At 32.2% G+C, this 21,258-nt stretch overlaps 2 protein-coding genes across 2 annotated transcripts in view; one reads left to right on the top strand and one right to left on the bottom strand.

Annotated features, from left to right (window-relative positions):
* LOC117113127 (programmed cell death protein 5-like) overlaps window positions 1-6,164 on the top strand; it is an 8,566-nt gene extending 2,402 nt beyond the window's left edge. The window contains exons 2-6 of the mRNA XM_033256371.1: window positions 2,215-2,246; window positions 2,862-2,929; window positions 3,982-4,073; window positions 4,238-4,309; window positions 4,947-6,164. Of these exons, the coding sequence (XP_033112262.1) occupies window positions 2,215-2,246; window positions 2,862-2,929; window positions 3,982-4,073; window positions 4,238-4,309; window positions 4,947-4,994 (312 nt within the window). The 3' untranslated portion in view covers window positions 4,995-6,164. The remainder of the gene's footprint in view (window positions 1-2,214; window positions 2,247-2,861; window positions 2,930-3,981; window positions 4,074-4,237; window positions 4,310-4,946) is intronic.
* Window positions 6,165-7,109: 945 nt separating this feature from the next.
* On the bottom strand, window positions 7,110-19,622 carry LOC117113128 (cleft lip and palate transmembrane protein 1-like protein). Its single transcript, XM_033256373.1, is given in 14 exon segments — window positions 7,110-7,917; window positions 8,275-8,390; window positions 9,248-9,292; window positions 9,701-9,791; window positions 10,061-10,260; window positions 10,469-10,572; window positions 11,148-11,303; window positions 12,154-12,301; window positions 12,586-12,658; window positions 13,833-13,954; window positions 14,476-14,662; window positions 15,323-15,426; window positions 17,152-17,388; window positions 19,525-19,622. Coding segments are annotated over 13 exon segments (1,614 nt in total). The 5' UTR covers window positions 17,320-17,388; window positions 19,525-19,622; the 3' UTR covers window positions 7,110-7,817.
* Window positions 19,623-21,258: the final 1,636 nt, after the last annotated feature.

Genomic DNA, 21,258 nt, shown 5'->3' with positions numbered 1-21,258 from the left:
CAGTAGAGATACAAAAATGATAAGCAACAGCTAAAAAGTAAACGTAAGTAAACAGCCAGAAATAGAACCAGAGCTTTCGGACAACACTAGTCCTTCCTCAGTGGCGAGTGAGTGATATATATATATATATATATATATATATATATATATGGGATATTACGTCAGAAATTTGTCGCAGTGTATTCAAAATCAAATCATAGAGATTTGACCACTTAATCACAAAATTATATTACTGTTCATTCTTAACACCCTTCATTCAAATCTTCAGGCCACCAGCCCTATTATTTACATATTTATTTGTATGTTATATACAGACATACATTATTTTGTATATTATATAATATCAGGGCTTGCCCTAACTTTTTTTGGTAACTAGCCCACTGGGCTAGTTTACTAGAGATTTTACTAGCCCACAGAATATTTTACTAGCCCACAGACAGGAAAAAATTTGGTTTCAAAATATTTATTAGCGACAATTAAATTTGAAGGTTGATTTGCAATTTCATAAATATATATATATATATATATATATATACCGTATATATATATATATATATATAGGCCTATATATATTTAAATGTATATACTGTACATATATATAATGGGCATATAAACATGTATGTATATGTATATGTATGCGAAACTGGTCTAAGAATGAACAACCTCAAATCATCTATAAGACACAAACTCAACTGCCCAGTAAGTGTACATTTTAATTCACCTAATCACACCATCAATGACTTTAGGGCTATAATAATAGGTTGCAATTTTAAATCAACACAAGAATGACGTAACGCAGAAATGAAATGAATAATCCGGTTAAAAACTCACATTAAGTGTCTAAATAAGGACTTAGGCTCTACATGTGATTATACCTTCATACGCAATATTTCTCTATGAATACAGTTTATCTAACTATATATGCTATATATTACTTCTACTTATGTACATTTTTTTATATTCATTGATTTCTAAACTGTATCTTATTTGTCATCATGATATCATGCGTTATATTCTTTAAACTCATACATATACCTATATTTCTGCTGTTTATTTTCTATTCCACAATTGTTTTAATTATAGGACCTCATCATTGCAACTAGGTTATAGACTCAAACGAAACGTTCGACCAGCTAGGTAGGGCCCAAACTAGTCCCACGACCACTAATGATTACAGAGCCAAACCAAGGCAATATATATATATACACAGCCCAGGTGTGAATGCAAATAGTGGAATACAAGCTATGTGGCTCGGTTCCAGTAGATACAGAGAATATTTTGTCATTCTTAACGCATCCTACAAAATTCTTACGAGAGGGATCCATCTGCAGATATTGGGATTCCTTCCAGTGGATGCTTAGTTTATTTTGTCATTCTGATCGGATTTTCTCTACTGTTCCATTTTAATTTTAAATAGTTTTGCCTAGCTGCACTGATGAGGCCTGGAAGGCCGAAACGGATCCGTCTGCAGACACTGTATTGGGATTCCTTCCAGTGGATGCTTAGTTTATTTTGTCATTCTGATCGGATTTTCTCTACTGTTCCATTTGGCGAATTTTTATTACATATTTGATAGGCATCGAGTTACTATAATATGACTTCATGTAGGCTATGCTTTCTAATGTTGAAATCGGCTTCCAAAACCAAAACATTTTAAATAAAGCTTACTACTTATTTCATAGGCATCGAGTTACTATAATATGACTTCATGTAGGCTATGCTTTCTAATGTTGAAATCAGCTTCCAAAACCAAAATATTTTAAATAAAACAAGAAACAAAGAGTATGTAATGTAACCATCTAATTTATTTTCATAATGAAAAATCTATACACTATTATTACTGTCTCTTATACACATCTAGATGTGTATAAGAGACAGACATTATCTTTATTAATGCAGTTTTAATTATTGTTTGGATGTAAATGAAAAAGAACAAGGGCAACGATTCAAAACACTTTAATGGCTTTGCATTTAAATCTATTTTGGTAGTTATTTAGTAAATTCACAGTAAGAGTTGACTACTTGGGGCCGAGTTGACTCGGAGCCGAGTTGACTTGGTTTCAAGTTGATTCAAATTTGTAGATTTCATTGTAAGTTGTAATCGACCCACTGACCATTCTCAGAAACAAGAAAGGTCTACATTTTATAAATGCCTGAGATGTTTTTGCTCTGCCTTCATTTGAAATGATTATTTTCCATTTTTAAATTATATAGGGAAAAAATAGGAACGATGAAGAGAAAATTAGGTGAGTTTGCAATTTAATTAAGTTTTTGTATGCTTGTATTATGCAGTGCAGTGGTGGCATGATGGATACCTTCATACCAGTAGTAGTTAATTTTGTATAGACTGTTATATCAACTTTAATTCATTCATATCATTATTTGACTAAAAAAAAAAAGTTTTAATGATTCGTGAAATGTGTCAAAAATTGTAATCAATATATTAGCAACAATAATAATAATATTAACAATAATCAAGGCGGATTTAGGGGGCCCGGTCTGGCCCTGCCCCCCTTTTTTTTGGAAGGTAAAAAAAAGAAAGAAAAAAAAAATGATAGCCCAGAACGCCTCAAATGCTATTAATAAGAATCTCGGTGTCACAAAAAATTGAAGATTGTTATGTGGTTTTTAAAAAAATGGTCTTGAATTTAGAGAGGTCTATGAATTGGAGGGTGCACAGTAACATTAATAATAATAATAATAATATACTTTATGTTAATTATTAATTATAAAAAATAATATATGTATTAATGACGAATTAAATTACTCTTCCTAGTTCCTATTAGAAAAATCAATTGCATTTTTTATTTATTTTTTATGGAGATTTATTTTGTCAACATATTTTTGTGTCTTTATTTTAGGCAGCAGCAAGAAGAGAGAACAAACAGTATTTTGTCACAAATATTAACACAAGGTGCACGTGCAAGATGTAAGTTCAGATAAAAAGTTGTCACATTGTGACATTAATGAAAAATCTATACACTATTATTAGGATCAGTAGGGGTTCGGGAATTGAACAGTACCCCAAAAGCCAAATTCCTACCTTTTTCTGAAGAATGTACTTTTAGTTTCATATACTATATTTATTTGACCAAAACAACAAAATAATACAGATAAATGGTCAGGGCAGCTTAAGTAAGTGAACATCACTATAATAATAACTCTTTCGAGGTGGGTACCCCCATACAGTACTATTGCATATGGGCTATATTGCATACAGGACCAATGCATTGAACATCCCATCTGCAAAAGAGCGCAAGAGAGTAGACAGTGATTGTAATTGAACCAGGGACTAAGGACATTATTTTGTCAAAGTATTACAGTACTTAACAAAATGTGGCAAAGACAAACCAAACCAGTCACTTGTCGCAAAAATCGATTTTGAGTTTTTAATACAGTGTTATAATGTAAAATAATAGCTATAAAAGGGTAAAAAAAAATTATTCAAATCCGACATTTTCTTAAGAACAATGAGAAATCGGCCTTCAAAGTTTATGATTTCAGGCATTTCTCATGCAGAAACTATCATCAAATCCTTAAAAAGTGTTGTTTTAAAATTGAAAATTGGGAAAATAACAGCATAGTAGTATGATGTATAGATATATAAAGGTTAATTTAGTGTAATAAAATAGATTTGAAATTAAAAATTAGATTTTCAAGCATGTTTTAGTCATTTTCTCAGAAACACAATTTGCGACAAGTGACAGGTTTGGCTTGTCTTTGCCACATTTTGTTAAGTACTGTAATACTTTGACAAAATAATGTGCCCTAAACAGGAAGATCATGAGTATACCAGCTTGACCTTATAGCCCAAAAGAGTAGCCAAATAGCAATTCTTGGGTTCAAATCCTGATAGGCTTAAATCCTAATGGGGACAATTTGTTTGTCTTTAAATTTTATTAGTATTAAAAATGTAAAAATTAATATGCATAAAATAATCAACTTAAAAATATTTTACAACTTTTTTTGTCTTTGCTGTAGTAAATAGTATTGCAATGGTCAAACCAGAAAAAGGGAAGATGGTAGAGAGTTTATTAATACGAATGGCCACAACAGGACAAATTCCAGGAAAGGTACAGTAAACATTTATATTTTTATTTTGGTGAGACATATTATACCTGGTATCACAAGCCTGCTGATCATTTTACCTTTGAACATTTTTTAAAAGTTTCAGTTGGATTGAAATTTATTTAAAAAGTATGACCATGGGTTTTCCCTATTCACTTTATCACCATAGGTGGATGAAAATCAATTGAAAGACTTACTTTCTCAGGTCAGTTCACAGACAGAAAGGAAGACAACAGTCAAGGTAAATAAATTAATACTTTTAAATGGTAGTTTTCAACCAATGAAAAATATTGAAGAGCAATACAACCTAAAATCATTGATTTAAGGGCTTGATGAGGGTTGTTTAAAGGTTAAAATCAGAAAAACCAACATCAATTATTTACTTTAATACCATTCTGCTTTTGACATACCCCTAAAATGGACCTGTGACTCCTACTTTAACAGTTTCATGTATAGCTTTGGATTTTCCAAAAGTTGTCCTGTAAGTATTCAAATTAGATTTTATAAACAATTCATATGACTTCATATGAATCCCTTTATTCTACATTTCAATTGTTTATGACCCATTAAAATTAAATTAATAATAATGATTTATCCATGATGATCCTACTTTCTACAAATTCTGTTGTTTTTGAACCAACAATGAGACACTTGAAACTTCTATTCATATTAATAATTCTGGATTTTTTAACTGTTCACATCTACTGATAAACAGCATTACTGCATTACATATTTTAACAGTATGGTTGTTAAATTGAAATTTTGTATTGATGTTAAAATTTACTCTATATGTTAAATATATACGTAAATGGGTGCACATTTAACATGAACCCATGACAAGCTGTGATATTGAATTTGTGGTTTTTTATTTTCAACAGTTTGATAGGCGAAGACTTAACTTGGATGATGACGATGATGATTACTGAAGTAGTTAAGGTTTTAATTTAATGTACAAGTCACAACCATTTTAACAAGTTTATTCCCAGCCGCAGCATTTAATCACAATTATGTGTATAATTTGAAATTATAGAGCACACCTTAAGACAGGCAGCAATGAAGTATACAATGTTACTGTAGGCTTTCATTATGCAAGTTTATGGTTCACTGGCATCATCAGTTTATGCCTCCTTTATGGAGAACTACTGTTTATGTGTAGGTGCAATATGCTTTTGATCTTTACAATACTCACCTAACTTGACTCCACCTGGCAATGGAAAAATGACTGGTGCTTTGGTTGAGCTAAAAAGCACATTATTAATGAAAATGCACTTGGTTGAGCTAAGTGTGCCATCAGAAAACATGATAGATGCACTTGGTGCAAGCTTAATATGCATGCTATTAAACAACATAGAGAACCAGTGCTTGGGTTAGGCTAATAAGCATGCTATCAAACAACATAGACAACCAGTGCTTGGGTTAGGCTAATAAGCATGCTATCAAACAACATAGACAACCAGTGCTTGGGTTAGGCTAATAAGCAAGCTATTAAACAACATAGACAACCAGTGCTTGGGTTAGGCTAATAAGCATGCTATCAAACAACAAAGACAACCAGTGCTTGGGTTAGGCTAATAAGCATGCTATCAAACAACATAGACAACCAGTGCTTGGGTTAGGCTAGTAAGCATGCTATCAACAACATATACAACCAGTGCTTGGGTTACTCTTATAGGCATGCTATCAAACAACACAGACAAAGAGTGCTGGAGTTAGGCATATAAGCATGCTATCATATTAGTTCATTTTATGGTAGTACTAGCATGACAATGGTTTTGATAAAGGCCAAGTCCCAAGTTGGACGTCAGGCAATGTAACTCCAGTTTTACAGGCCTTTACTTAGCTGGTGTTTTTTTTATATTCACTACGTGCTTGAAATGAAACCTACATTATGAGGGGTTAAATATTGTTTCTTTTGTATTATTTTGTACTGTCGTATAGAAGGCCAAATTTTCTTAATATGTAAAAACTTTATAAATCCTACAAATGAGTATCAAGGAATTGAAGATGATTTCTTGATGATTATCAGTTAAAGATGTTATTGTTTTATACATTAATGCATTTGCAGTGGAAAATAAAATAACTAAAGCAGTAGATAATGTTTGTCTATAGAATTGTTTCATAACATTTGATATAATTAACTATGTACAGTAGTAGATCTGATGTACACAACGGTGTTTAAAGATATACATTCATTGAAGTGAGGGAGGCACCAGTAAATAAATTGAATTAAGTGGTCCTGTTGCACTGCACATTAATAGCATAGCCTCCTACCTCAGCCCCAACCATGGTGCCGCTCTTCTAGTGTAGATCCCTTCCTGGGCGCTTTTTTGAATTCCTGGGCCCGCCACCAATTCTGGTTACTAGCATAAATTTCCTGATTATATCAGTTATGCAAATGAGGTTTAGCATCTTCACACATGTACCAAGAAATAGGCTCTGTGGCTTTATTACCATCTCCAGTGACAAATCCAGAAATTCAAAATAGAGGGGGAGGGACATTCAAACTTCAATTTGAATATAATTTTCTTCTTTTTTTTCTCACCATCCAACAGCAACTTTGAAGAATTGAAACAAAACAATATATTCTCATGTCATTCTTTATTTAAAGTACTGTTTTGTGAACTACTAAAAAGTGATCAAAACTATTATTTTTCATAGACTAAAGTCATTTATAATTATAATAATTTTACCACCAAAATATAGGGCATGGTAAATTTAGCCTAAATTTAATTTAAAAAAAAAAATTCTACAGTATTTCAAAAATAAAATAGGGTCATACATCCAGCAGAAAGCTGATTGTTTCGTAGATATATTGAAATCATATAAAATGAATTTTTATAAATTAATTTAATATTTCAAAAAAAGATTGTATTAAAAAAATATTAATCAGCAGAATGGAGCTATACAAAAAATAATCACATTACTATACATTAAAATTTACAATAAATAAAAAGGAAATTTTAAAAAGTACTGTAAAATCAAAAGAAAAAAACACAAAGCCATTAAAAATTACAGTGTAATAAAAACAATATTAAAATTTAAAATTAATTTACAATAATTAATAATTATTGCTTTCATTTATTCTGAACAGAGGAAAAGTAAGAAATGTAAAAAGATCATTGAAAAATATGGTAGCTTTTGAGAAATGTGAAGGAGTGTATTGTAGCAGTTGGATATTCGAGGGAAGGGAGTTAAAAATAATAGGGTAATTAGGCTGAAAGTTGTAGAAGTTCAAAATTAGGTCTCAAAATAAGATGGTTGCCTTTTGCGATCTGGTTCGTAGTCCTGCAGCCAGTAAGGGCACAGGGGCATGTGCCCCAACCCCCCGTTTTGCTACTAAATTTAAAAAAAATAAATGCAGATCAATGTTGTGCCACAACCCCCTTTGAAAAGTCTTAATCCACCCCTGTTCTTTGTGTTTATTTCAAGGCATTTAGAAACAGTTTAAAAATCGCGATTGTGGAGTGCCGTAAAAATACAGAAAATTTGTGTAGTTTTCTAGATGGTTGAAGTATTGATGAGGCCAAATAAAATTTCTGTTGCTCAACCCCAAACCTAGGTTCTGATAGGACGGGCATCAAATCCATGGACAAATTTATGATATTTACCCTAGACGCCCGGAAATTGCACTCTAAAACTACTAAAAATGTTTTTTTCAGAGCAGTGTTCCGTGACAAAATTACTAGCTTAGGTGAAGGTTTCTGTACCCCTTCTGCAGAAATCCATATTGGAAAATGAAATTTAAAACTTTATTCCTTTTTCGTCTTCTTATTCTTATGTTTCTTTGTGTCTTCATTTTCGTACGAAATGCCATACTCATTCTTCCTACTTTTGTCCACTGGATATAACCTGAAAAAGAAAAGCATAAATTTGTTGTTAATAGTAATCAATACATTACATACAAATACAAATTTTAAAATGTATACGTGGAACAAAATGATTCTCAATCATTCTATCCAAATGTGGTACTACTAAATATATTTTTTAACTTCATTGAATGTAGATTATTTTTGTTTGTAAAGTGTATTATATGTTTTTGTTGAATTTCAATATTATTTAACCAGGATAAATAAATTATAATCTTAAAGACCATAAGGCAGGTTCCGGTTTTTTTTTTAAATTATCTAAAAATGGAGATAATATTTTAGTTGTTGGCTTTGATCATTCATTATTGTACCCTAATCTTTGGTTAATAATATCACTTACCATCTCTGGTACAGGTAGATTACAAACACTACATCATCTCTAAAACATGCCATTCGATGAGTTGTTGGCATGGTGATGACAAATGCAAACAGGTCATCAATAAATGTATTCAAAGCCTATGAGAGAATAAACAATGGCACAAATTAAACAGAAAGCTCCAACATGAAAAATAAATAAAATGATATCACCATTACAACCATTTTGCAGTATTTTTATAGTTTTTGACTTCATCTGTAAAGCTTTATGATATAATATGCCACTGATGCAAGGAGAAAATTAAAAAGCATTCAGTTGCAGGAAAACAATAGCCAGAACTACATTGACAACTATTTAATAATAGATAATAATTGTATTTTTATAGTGCATCATGATTTCTACATACAGTACTATTTTCTATAACTTCGCAGTTGAAATCAACTGTTATCCTTATGACGAGAACATACAAATAAAATATCCATGCCTCTATGCGCTTGGTGATTCAGCTCTTTGATATTTTGATAGTGGGAATAAAACAAAAATGATGTAGCCCTAACCTACTCCTTAAACTAAAGCATGGTTGGCGGATGGCTCCGATTTACAGAAAGACAAAGTGAAAACAGTGGCATTACAGAGTAGGCCTATATCCCTTTCCACCAGAGTACTTCTGTATAATTTAAATAAATATGCAATGAATGTTAGATACATAATATTTAATAATAAAGTCAAGGAGAAAACAGATAGGGCCTACACACTACATTAAAATGCATGCAACATCCAATCCAAACTTTGACTTATAAGTAAACTACAATCTACATTATTAATTTCTATTTCTTATTAACTTGGGTGAACTTCTCAGTTGAAATCAACTGTTGTCCTTATGATGAGAACATACAAATAAAATATCCATAGTCTGTGGGCTATGTGTGTTAGTGTTTATAGGTGGGTATGTGTAATTACATGTGTGTGTGAACTGAAGTATAAAATGTCTTCTCACCTTATACATAAATACTCGCCATGGTAGATGAGAAACAGATTTGAGCTGTAAAAATTGCCAAAACAATAAATATAATAACACAAACATCAACCAAACACAATAACCATATATTCTGGCACTGTAGCAAAATACACTGTTGGTCATTGAAAATAATAATTTACATTTCCATTAATTAAATAGAAAGAACATCAAACTCCTTTTTACATGTAGATATTTGTAACAACAAAGTTAAATTATAACTTGTAACCTTATATCAAGTTTGTCTTTTATATCAGGCTGAAATGGCTTATTAAACAAATCTAACAATATAAAAGATTGCAGATGTTATAAGAACTGAATTAAAAATATAATCTTTAAAATTACAAATCAAAAGAGCACTAGGCATTAAAATCATTATATATTTTGCAATGAGTTATGCTAATATATAACATGTAATTGCTGCTAAAAAATTACCTTATAATTTACAAAAAGCTGAGGCAACATGAAGAGAAATCCAAAAGCATAGACACCATTAGCTAGACTGTGTATAACCCAAGAATACCAGCTGTACAGGTGATAAACAAGTTTTGAAATTATTCCCTGATTTATTATTATTTTATTTTATCTGTCTGAATAATTCTTTTATAAGCTCTTACTCTCATTTTTTTACATTTAAAAGTAAAACTTATGATTGTATAGAATTGCATGATTACATAGAAAAAAAAAATTACAGAAAGAAAAACACATCAGCAGCCATATCTAAAGTTTCCCTTTTATATTGTTGTAACTCATTCATATTAACCTCTTTAAAATTAAATAATTTATAAGCTTCACCTTTTGTATGATACATAGAGCAATGAATAGACCGCAACTCCTATACATATAGGCGCTAGAATGTAGGATAGGTAGACCATTGCTTGGTTGTTGATGGTACTGGTGGCCTTCTCTTCCTCACTGCATGTGCCTTTGTTGATAGTTGGTCTGTAGCCCGACATTGAGAATGTCAGTTTGAACGCCTTCTTTATCTTCCAGATCTAAAGAGATAAATAATAACTCTTCTGTATTTACTACAAATAAAACAATATTAACAGTAACAAATAAATAAACCATATTTCTATCAAGTTTTATTTGAAAATAATCAAAACACTGAAAAATAAAATGGAACTTAATTATAAAACCTTTCTTTGCTTTTAATTATGCATTATTCATAATATAAAAACGAACATCACAAAGCATAAGTACCTCAATAAGAGCACCAATCCCAGCTGGTACAAGAACTAGTAAACTAGTATCTTCATCCATAAGATAGAAAAAGATAACAACTTGACTGAAACCACACCACAATACTAAACAAATTAAAACATTTTGAGTTATAATTATTGAAGTACTGATTGATTGTCTGGCTGATTAATTAATTAAATTGGTAGAGAGCAGCTTAACTCAGTCAACTAAACTGGTGGTAGCCACTGTGTGTGCACTGCTGGTGGAGATGTCTAGGTCCCCAATTCAATTACCATCCACTGATCTCTTTGTGTTTCAACTGGAGGGCTGAAATGCTAGGTACGATAGCGCACTGTCTTTCGGATGAGACGTTTAAGCCGTTGGTCCCATATTCATGCTAAAGTATGCAGTACGCTATTTGGAAAAGATTAGGGGATTGTCTCCTAGTGTACTTGTTTCCCAGTGTCTTTTTTCAGATTTTTTGGGGTTATCCTTGGTGTTCACACCGAATAAATCCATCCATTCATCCATAGATCATAATTGATAGATTGACCAATTAATTGATTTATTCATTTGTAATTTATTGATTAAATAATTATAGTAACATATTGTATTTAACATTTAACCCTCTTTGAAACAAGATTGATTTTTCTAATAAACAATTTATATTCAAAGACAATTTTCATATAAAGTAAAATACCTGTGCTTGTTGACATTCCTGTGATCTTGTCTCGATTTCTCCAATAACTAATATCATTTTTAAATGCTAGGACGTCAAATAGCCCCTGTAGATTGTGACAACATAATAAAATATATATACATAAGAACTATCATAATTGTACAGATTTGTGACTTACTGGAGGTAATATTCTGAGGCTCTACTGCAACAGGGTCCAATTCTTAAGCAAGATACTTGATTTTTTATTTAGGTTTTGAAATTTAAGTTGTCAATTTGTTTTTCTATACATTTTGTTCTATTATTTTTAGATGATTAGAGCAAATGACACAATATCCCAGGGTTTATAACTTAAATGGCTAATCAGGAAGTCGAACTAAATTACTATGTTACAAAGGCTATTGTTTATTGGTGTGATCCAGGGATTATAATTAAATGGCTAATCAAGGAGTCGGACTGATATCATATTATAGAGGCCTATTGCTCACTGTTGCATTATCTGTTGCTAATTAAATATTTATATAAAGAAAAATTTGTTCAGAAAACAATTCAACTGGAACCTTCAATAATTCCCTGAAAAATCTGATCAATATTCAAATGGATGTTAATGAATGTTATAGTCTTCATATAAACAACATTTTTCTAAAAAAAATACCTGTTGTGTTAAAAAAAATGTATTGAAGATAGATGATAATCTTAAAATAAGCTGTTGAAACTTTGCTGGGCACAAATTATTAAATTTTCACATCAAATATTAAATCTGTTATTCAGCATACAAGTAAACAGACTTTCTTCATAAGGTTTGTAAATTGAATGTTAATGTCTTTCATATTTTAAATTTAGCAATTCAAAATTGATTGTCGTTTCATTGTAATTCTTTGTAAAATGGTTCACTTTTATTAGTTAAACTATCATTATTCATTGACATTTGCATTACCTTTGTTGCCGTCACTGCTGCCCTCGTCATCATTGTTCTTAACATTACTATAATTATCAATATCATTACCATCACTACTTGTGGTATTAGCACCTTGCATTAAACAATGTTGGCATTACTTACCTAACTCCTTCATCATTTCCACAGACTTTTCAAGATTTGTAAATAGCCTGAGTTTGCCAACGGATATAGGCAAATACTCTACTGTTAATGGCATCTCACATGTAGATGAATTCAACAACTGAAAAAATATAATTTGAAAAATAATTTAAAAAAAACGGTAAGTGGACAATAAGTTAAAAACATAATAAAAACCTGCAATTATGAAAAATAAAATACAAAAAATTCAGAAATTAAATTAAATGAGAAATAAGAAAATAGGAAAATACATGGTAAAAACAAAAGAAATAATCTATACACCAAAATGATAAATATGCTTTAGGTTAAAAAAGCATTAACAAAAATGAGACAGATTATACTACAAAAGGCAACATTGGTTGCATTATTATTTGAGTAATATCTTACCACTAAATCTGAATATTTTACTGCAAGTTCATTTATATACAGGATTGGTAAATACTTTCCACTTTTCTGAAATCTGCAGAAAATAATGATTAATGCTATTAGGTCGAGGAGTGTGACAGAATGCTGGTGGATGTTGACACCACACTGCCTTCTCCTAGAACATTTGCAGAGTTTTACATTTTCGTTTCCTTCCAGGGGAAGAATTTGTGTCCATAGCAGGTGCTTTACACCTGCAGTCCGCATAGAAATGTCTACTAATCATTACCTTGTAGGCCTTCTACAATTTATTCTTACAGTAGGGGATTAGAGAAACCCGACCATAGAAAATGCTTTGTTGAATCGCTTTAGGCCAGCAGTATACTTTTCTACTGCTGCCCTATTCAATCTGGATAGACTCAGTGATTGGAGATATAAGCTTGTCTGTAAGTTCAGAGCGACTGTCCCCAGGGCCAAAGTATATTCCACCTCGCCGTAACATAGCAACTTGCAGAAATTTGAGTAATGGCATTGATATATCTAAATACGTGTATAGAACTGAAAGATTTTAAATATTTTTGCCATTCATTGTTGGCAACTGTTCACACTAAAGCAGCAATATTTTAGTATATTTTTATACCCAAGCTTAATTACAACTAAGTCACACAATTTCTTATACATATTAAATTAATTTCTTATCTAGATGTTGTAAATGTCAATTGCATAGTTAACATTAATTCTAATGATCTACTTTCTTAAGGTATCAAGTTTTATTGAATTTTGTAAATTATCTTGTTTAGAATTGATTGTTAGTGTACTAATTGTCTTTTTTGTGATCTTTGTGAATTTTAAACTTTGTACGTAATTTTTATATTTAATACCTTTGCATAGATACTGTATGATTGTTATTGTTGTTCTTTGTTTTGTGAATATTGATTTTTGATTCAGCTTATCTTTTTGTTAGTTAGATGAAATTCAGTGCAATGCTGCAAAGTCAGGTTTATCATTTTAATAATAGATCATAATTAATAAGAAAAAAAATAGGGCTTTTCCTCATTGCCATAATAAGAACACATGATGAAATTATAAGAAAAAAAAATCATTAAAAAAATTATAATTTAAAGAATACATGAAAAACAAAATCATTCAGAAAATTATGAAAGCAAAAAACACATGGAAACTAACTTGACATCAGAACAAAACCAATGGCTTTTCCACTTGTGCAGGTAAAGCCAATTCCGGTACACTTATGTTAAGCAATTATAGTTTACCTGAAATATTTGTAAATTTCATATGGAAAGTTTTCTTTGTCAAAAACAATTTTATCCGGTACAATACTAAAATACAATGTGGGTTTCCAATGTGCAACAGGTTGACTTATGTCTGAGCTAATCTGAGAACCAAAGAGAAATAACAATTAGCATTAACATATCAGATGAATGCATTTTTTGACACATGTATTTAGGTTTCTGTGATAAAATTTGTAGATGTATAGAAACAATTAATCAGTGGCACATCTAGAAGTCTTGAAATGGAGGGGCTGATGGGGGACACAAAGGTGAAGTGGGGGCTCGATGATCAGATTAGGGGTGCTAATTCGAAAAATAAGGTGATTTTTAACTACTTGACTGTGAATTTTTGGGGGGAACCAGGGGGGGTGCGCGAGTAATTTTTGGGGGCGAGAGCCCTCCGGTAGACCTCCCCCAAATATGTCTTCAAATATGAAGTAACATCAATGACATTGACATTTTTAGGCTATAATATTTTGTCAGTTGCTATTGTTACACTGATAAACCAATTCCTCCATGCATACATTACATCTAATCAAATTAAAAACTGGTATAACAACAAGCAATGCCTAAAATGTTACTGATAATATAACAAAAAATGTAAAGGATGAAAAAGGGGACTAACCTGATTAGTTGAATTTGATAAAAGATGGTATACATCATCTTTAGGGGGTCGATGTTGGGTCAAGTTCATTTGACCTGTACATGCCTCTTTATCATTCAATGGGGATTTCCCTACTGGATTTACAAACACATGTGCTACAAAACCTCCATGTTTACATGCCTTCTGAGGTAGTGTTATATTAACTGAGCTACAAGATAAAATTATTTGGCATTATATTTTTTGCATGAAACTCTTCAATTATTCAACTGTAAGATCAAATAGAAGGATACATTAGCACCGTTGAAAATGTCATCGTCCCATCATGATTTTTGGGCGTCCCATTTTAGGGACGCATACCATAGTTTGCAGAAAATTGATTTAAATTACTTTTAATTGCTTTTTTTTATAACAATTTATTGAAAAATTGTTGAAGTACTCAATTAGTAATTAAACAGTACTGAATGAAAAATAACTGTATATTATTAATAATTAATATTATTATTATTATTAATAATAATTATTTTTTATAATTATAATAATTATCATTATTATTGTTATTATTATTATTATTATTATTAATAATAGTAGTAGTAGTAGTACTATTAATAATCAATAATAGTATAACTTTGCAGTACACACATAAATATTTCTCAAAATAACTGATGTGTTGAGATTTACACAATTGTTTTTCACTCAATAAACCTTTAAAAGATACCAATCAGCAAAGAAGTATTAAGGCTTTAATTATTTGATGAACTATATTCAAATAAACTAAATCGTACAAATGAAATATTTAGGCCGTAAACTATTGCATTTTAAAGAAAGAATTCTCTCTGTTGTGACATAGTAAATTAGACATTTGACTTACAATGAATTTGCTAGTGAAGTATTGAAGTTAGAAATTTGAAGTACAGGAGCCAGACTTTTATCACTTTTTGACATTTTACTTTTCAATGAAGTGTATACAGATAGCTGAAAAAAATGTAAAAAATTATTGTTATTATCAATAGCTTCATGATTCATTCATTCTTTATTCAGCCAATACATAAACAAGTGAATACAAAACAATTCAAGGAAATTTAGAAATGATCGGTGGGTGCATCGCAATTAAGTTCAAAGAGAGTAAAAATGGTGAAATCAATCTAATCTAATCTGGTCGTTGATATATCGCCTTTCTTTACATATAAAGCGCTGTAAGTTTTTCCCTGGTGATTGGGTCCACAGGCTTAAGTGTTGCTGCCATGTTGGCGCAGTAGCAGGCAACCCTACCATGTATCCATTTAATACTCCTGGGTGGGGAGAAGCAATGTAGATCAGGCCCGTAGCCAGGTCATTTCAAGGGGGGGTTCTCTGGGTGTGGGGTCCAGAGGCCTGCCTAAGGGCTCCGGTAGGTAGCCAGAGCAGTTTTTGTGTTTAATGTTATAAAAGCAGTTATGTTTTGAAAAAGATTTATGTAATAAAAAGGTGGTAATATAATAAAATTAGAAAATATTTCGTGAGTGGATTTCCCGTACGATTAAAAATCGTAACGGTACTGCATGGCGAGTGGATTTCCTGTACGACTAAACATCGTAACGGTACTTGGTTTGGTTTACAGGAGTTCGTGCTTCGAACAGGTCATTCCATTCATAGAAGAAGCCTTTTCATGGAGAAAGTGTACCTTTTTAGCAAAGGTTTGTCTAGGTCGAAACTAACTCCGGCTATATGAAAATTGATTAGAATATTGAAAATGTTATTCGTGTTAATGAATAGATAAAGATTACTAGGCCTAATATGTCCATATTATTGATCTAATCTACGTGTATTTACTTTCATAGTTTATATTTAAATATTTTAAATTGTTCATAAATTTATTTAAAATACTATATGAAATATTGTAATCATTAAATTTATGATACTAATTGATATTTAAATAAACCAAAAGATTGAAACATGTTAAATACAGACACAAAATATACATAAACCTATTTCTAGATTACAGAAAATATGTAAATCTGTATTAAAATGATATATATATATATACATATATATACATAGAAATATTATGCGTAAATATGTATTTAGTATAACAAATTAAATTTAAACGAAAATATGGAAGAAGCAGAGGAAGAAAGAATTGAATAGGAAAAAATTGAAAATGAACAATAATAATCGTTTTTTCATTATTATTGCATCACGTTTTTGTGAAAATAATCCATCTTAAAGGACTATCTGTCGTTTTCTTTTTTGCCACAGTGGACGAAAAATTCAGTTATTCTACAACGTTTCGTAATTCTTTATCACTAAAAAATTAACACTCGTTTTGACGCACTCTGTTCTGTTGTGTGTGTGTCTGCTGTTGAAAACAACCTTCCTAATTTTGTGACTGGCTATGATGACTGAGATGGACCATGTTGACTTATTAATAATATTTTGTTTGGGATTGAAAAAAGGAGTCAATTTCCCAAAAATGCTCCATCAGCAAATAGGTTAGTGTGCGCTGTGGACAGTACGGCTATGTAATTTACTAACCACACAGTCCAGAATCAGGTGATTAAGTCGCAAAACTTTAGCTGCATTTGGTGAATTAAGTCGCAAAACTTTAGCTTCGTTTAGTGGCGCCATTTACTCTAGGTAGATGGCGACCGGTTTCGTTACTTTTTCAATTAATAAATAAAATTTAGCATAAATTTTAAAAAAATAAAATAAATTCCGTACCTGCAGCAGTTCACCTGAAGAAACGTGAGGATGCAGACACTTGGATTGGTCCTTGGCATTGCACGGTTTGATAACAAACATACTGTACATTGTTTGTATAGTGTGTGCCATATAAATTACAAATACTCCCACCACAATGTATGTGAATGTATTTCCCCAGGTCCCCATTTTGTAAGAGCAATGATTATAGCCACGGACGCAGGTACTGTACTATGCTGTCCTATTTAAGCAGTAGACCTACAGTAAAGTAAAAATAGATATTGGTGTTATGGGTTGTTGTGTAAATTTCTTTAATATACTGGCATATAGTTATTACCAAATAGCTGAAAAACTATCTAAAGTTCGTATCTAAAGCCTAGCACTGAGTGCCGTTAAATAGCCTAATGTTTACATCATTCTACAATGTCAGGGCTGAAATTAAACAAAACATTTGGGTAACTTGTACTTGTCCAAGAAATATAACGCTGCACAAGCCAGACGTGTACATAGACCTCCTGTATTAGGTCCTATCCAAGAAGACTTGGTTCTCTTGTATAGTTAAGCTCTCAAAATTCTACTTAAGTATTTAAAATAAATAATCTATGTTAACATTAGTTAATCAGGACACACCAACTGTCGGTCAAGGAATCCATCTCCGATTTAAGCGCATGATGACACTGCCTGCTGATTGTCGGTAGTAGTCTAGGGGACTTTTATTTAAAACAATCTGTCGTGCGAATTGTCACCTTGCGCTATCCATGAAATTAATAGAATTATTGATACTATGAAGTAGGTTTAAGTACACTACAAGGCTTAACATCAGTGGGCCGTTTTGCCCATTTTACCACATCATTTTTACCCCAAAAAGAGCCATTTGAAACTGAAGCTGGCCCACACTAACACCTGTGATCTTTAAGATGAGTAGTAGCAGTAGTACAGGTAAACCAAGGATAGGCTTATGCTCATAAATTTACGGTGATACTCTTATTTAAGAATGCGCATGCAGATCACCAAATGACACGATAAGGAATGAACACCACAAACATTAAAAGAGAGTAAATAAGTGGATGAAAATGAAAAAGTGCTGGAAAAGTAAAAACCCAGGTAATGTACGCTAGCCTTCCATACAGTAATGCAGGCCTAGCCTAGTTTTATCTCTAGGCCTACAGGTAGGTCTTAATAGATATTCTTTTAACATGCCAGAATCAAGCTCGTTTTGGGCTGAAGTAGAATCAGCCTTTTCAGGCCGAAACCACCCAACTCAGAGGTCCCGAAGACATGAATTAGAAAACCAAATAATCCAATAAAGTTTGTCTTATTGCTTTATTTCTTTAAATTTATAGTCTTGTAGGAAGATAAAATTCTTGCAGAAAGATCTTTTTATTATAAAAAACGATGATATGGACAGGAGGTATTATATGAATTATAAACTGTAAAAATGTAGGCCTAAAGAAAAAATATCGATATAGAAAAAAAAGCCAAAATCGAAATATGCGACTGTTATTAAGCAAAAAAAAAAAACAACACAATACTATTTCAATACAGGAACATTGTATTGTAGAAAGATCTTTTTTTTATCTAAAAAAAAAAATTTTGTGATTCAGAAAAGTGATTCAGAAAAGCATTAAATTATGCATGTAAATAGATGTAAATAGATCTCATTTACAGGAAAAAAAAAGTATCAATTAATGATATGGGGTTGGGGGGAGGGGGAAAGGGGTAATAAACAAAAATGTATGAAAAGTATTAAAATATTATCGATGGACTCAGGGGCAAAACAACCCGGGCTGCAATGACCTGGGCCGAATTCGACTCGGGGTTGAAATGACCCAACACGGACATGCCGTAGTGCATAAAGATATCAAGACTGAAGTTTAGGTTTGGGTCAAGCCAGCTCCACCAATCAATTACGTAACGTTGTCGGAACAATAACCACAGCTAGGAGGCCTAGGGCCTAGGTCTATTTAGTTAGTATAGGCCTACTGCTGCTGCAAAGGAAATATAGCCTAGGCCTATATAGCCTTTACTTAGCCAAGTCTAGCTTAGGCCTAGTAGTAGTAGATGTAGCCTAGGCCTCGGCCTACATCATGCAGGCCCCGTAGTAGCAGTAGACTAGACCTAGCCTATAGCTAGGGCCAGGCCCCTACTACTACTAGGGCCTAGGCCTTCCTTGGTAGGCTACTGTAGGCTATAGCAGTAGCAGCAGCAGTAGTAGGCCGCAGTAGGCCTACCTACGCCTAGGCTAGTAGTAGTAGTAGTACGAAACTGCCGTAGTAGCGTAGCCTAGGCCTAGTCTAGTCTAACAACATTTTACTGACTTTGCATAAAAATTTATTATCAAAGAATACTAGACCCTAGCCTACATTTTAGGCCTAGGCCTAATATTAATTTTACCAACATGTTGCTCTACAGATCCCTCGTCAGGAAAAATTGTCTTGCCCCCTCTACAGCTTAACTAGAAGTCGTCGGTACTTTCCCTTTTTACAGTACATATTTTGGCCAATTTAGTTGATACCGTATCCCTCTCCGTTTTGTGCATTTTTATTGTATTTACGGTACAGTGTCATATTTAAATATTTGTATGTTTCTATTTATTTCTTTTATTTTATAGCTTCTTAGATGTGGTTTATTTGAAATAGTTTATAGTATCTGATTGCGGAATGGAATTATCGTTTTTATGGCTTTTAAAATAGGATTGTTTGTTTGCACTTCAGCTCTCTTTTATCTCGGTAGTCCAGTGGTTATGGTGTCAGGCTACTGTCTGGATGTCGTGAGTTCGATTCCCATCCGAATCACTTGCGAATTTGTTTCGCAAGTATTTGGGAATGTACTGAGTATTCGGTAGGAAAACACTTCAGAAAACTTCAATCCTATGAAATTTTTCTGACGCAAACTCCCAGCATTCGCAGTACCCTACCCGGTGCTATTTTGGGATCAGATTCAACACTAGTTAAAGTGCAATCTCGGTATATAATCTAGTGGTTATGGCGCCATGTTAGTAATATCTGGAGGTCGCGAGTTCGATTCCCGGCCCGAATCACTTGCGATTTTTTTTTCACAAGTATTTGGGAACGTACTGAGACGAAAACACCTCACGTAGGGAACTCCACTCTGACTCTTATGACATTTTCCTGGCGCCTGACGCAAACTCACATAGAAATAGCATTTGCAGTCCCGCTACTACTTGGAGATCGGATTCAACACTAGTTCCTAAGTGCAAGCTCGGTGTTTTGTTTATGACGGCATGCTAATTATCTCGAAGCCGTGAGTTCGATTCCCACCCGAATCACTTGAGAATTTATTCGCAAGTATTTGGGAATGTTTTCGGTAAGAAAACCTCCCTCTCGGGTGTATGAAATTTCCTCATGATTAAATATATTATTATTATTATTATTATTATTATTATTATTAAAGTATTATTATTTTTATTATTATTATTAAGATAATGATATTTCCTGCCATTCGAATGAAGCTTACGAACCTCCCCCCCCCCCACTATATTAAATGATATTTCATTGTATTTCATATTTCATATCTTTTTCATTGCATTGAGCAGGACATCAATGACGAAACTATGTTCACTCTCCCATTATAATATATTCAAGGACGTTTTGATAACTGAAACATAATTCCAATGATGAAAAAAGTCTACCAATATGACAGAGTCATATATTTAATGAATATCATAGTAATATTATATTTATTTATTTCCCCAAATAGGAGGAAGTCGAAACGAATGAAGGTTTCTGAACAAAAGTCACGAAAGTCAGTTGTATGAGAAAAGATGGGGGCTGATCTCCGACAAATCGTATGGCTGGGTCAAGTCGTATGACGCTCGGCTTGATAGGGTGTCCGAAAGAGACACCTTCTTTTTGATACAACTGGAAAAGGAACATGAAGAGCTATGCTTATGGTAACATTATAATGCTCCATGGTTTTTATTATTCAAGTACTGCTATACAACTATATATATATTTGTTTATTTAGTTATGGCTACGCAGGAAATCTAACTTGCATATTATATAAGGCCTGTATAACCACAATATTAGCATGGAGAATATACAATGGATGCTCACCCTATATGTATATATCGTATATGTATGTATGTATATATATATATATATATAT

The sequence above is a fragment of the Anneissia japonica genome, unplaced genomic scaffold (assembly GCF_011630105.1).
Source record: "Anneissia japonica isolate Jap-2015-1 unplaced genomic scaffold, ASM1163010v1 scaffold1812_len1207588_cov181, whole genome shotgun sequence".
Classification (NCBI taxonomy): Eukaryota; Metazoa; Echinodermata; class Crinoidea; order Comatulida; family Comatulidae; genus Anneissia; species Anneissia japonica.
This window is presented reverse-complemented; position numbering and strand designations above follow the sequence as displayed.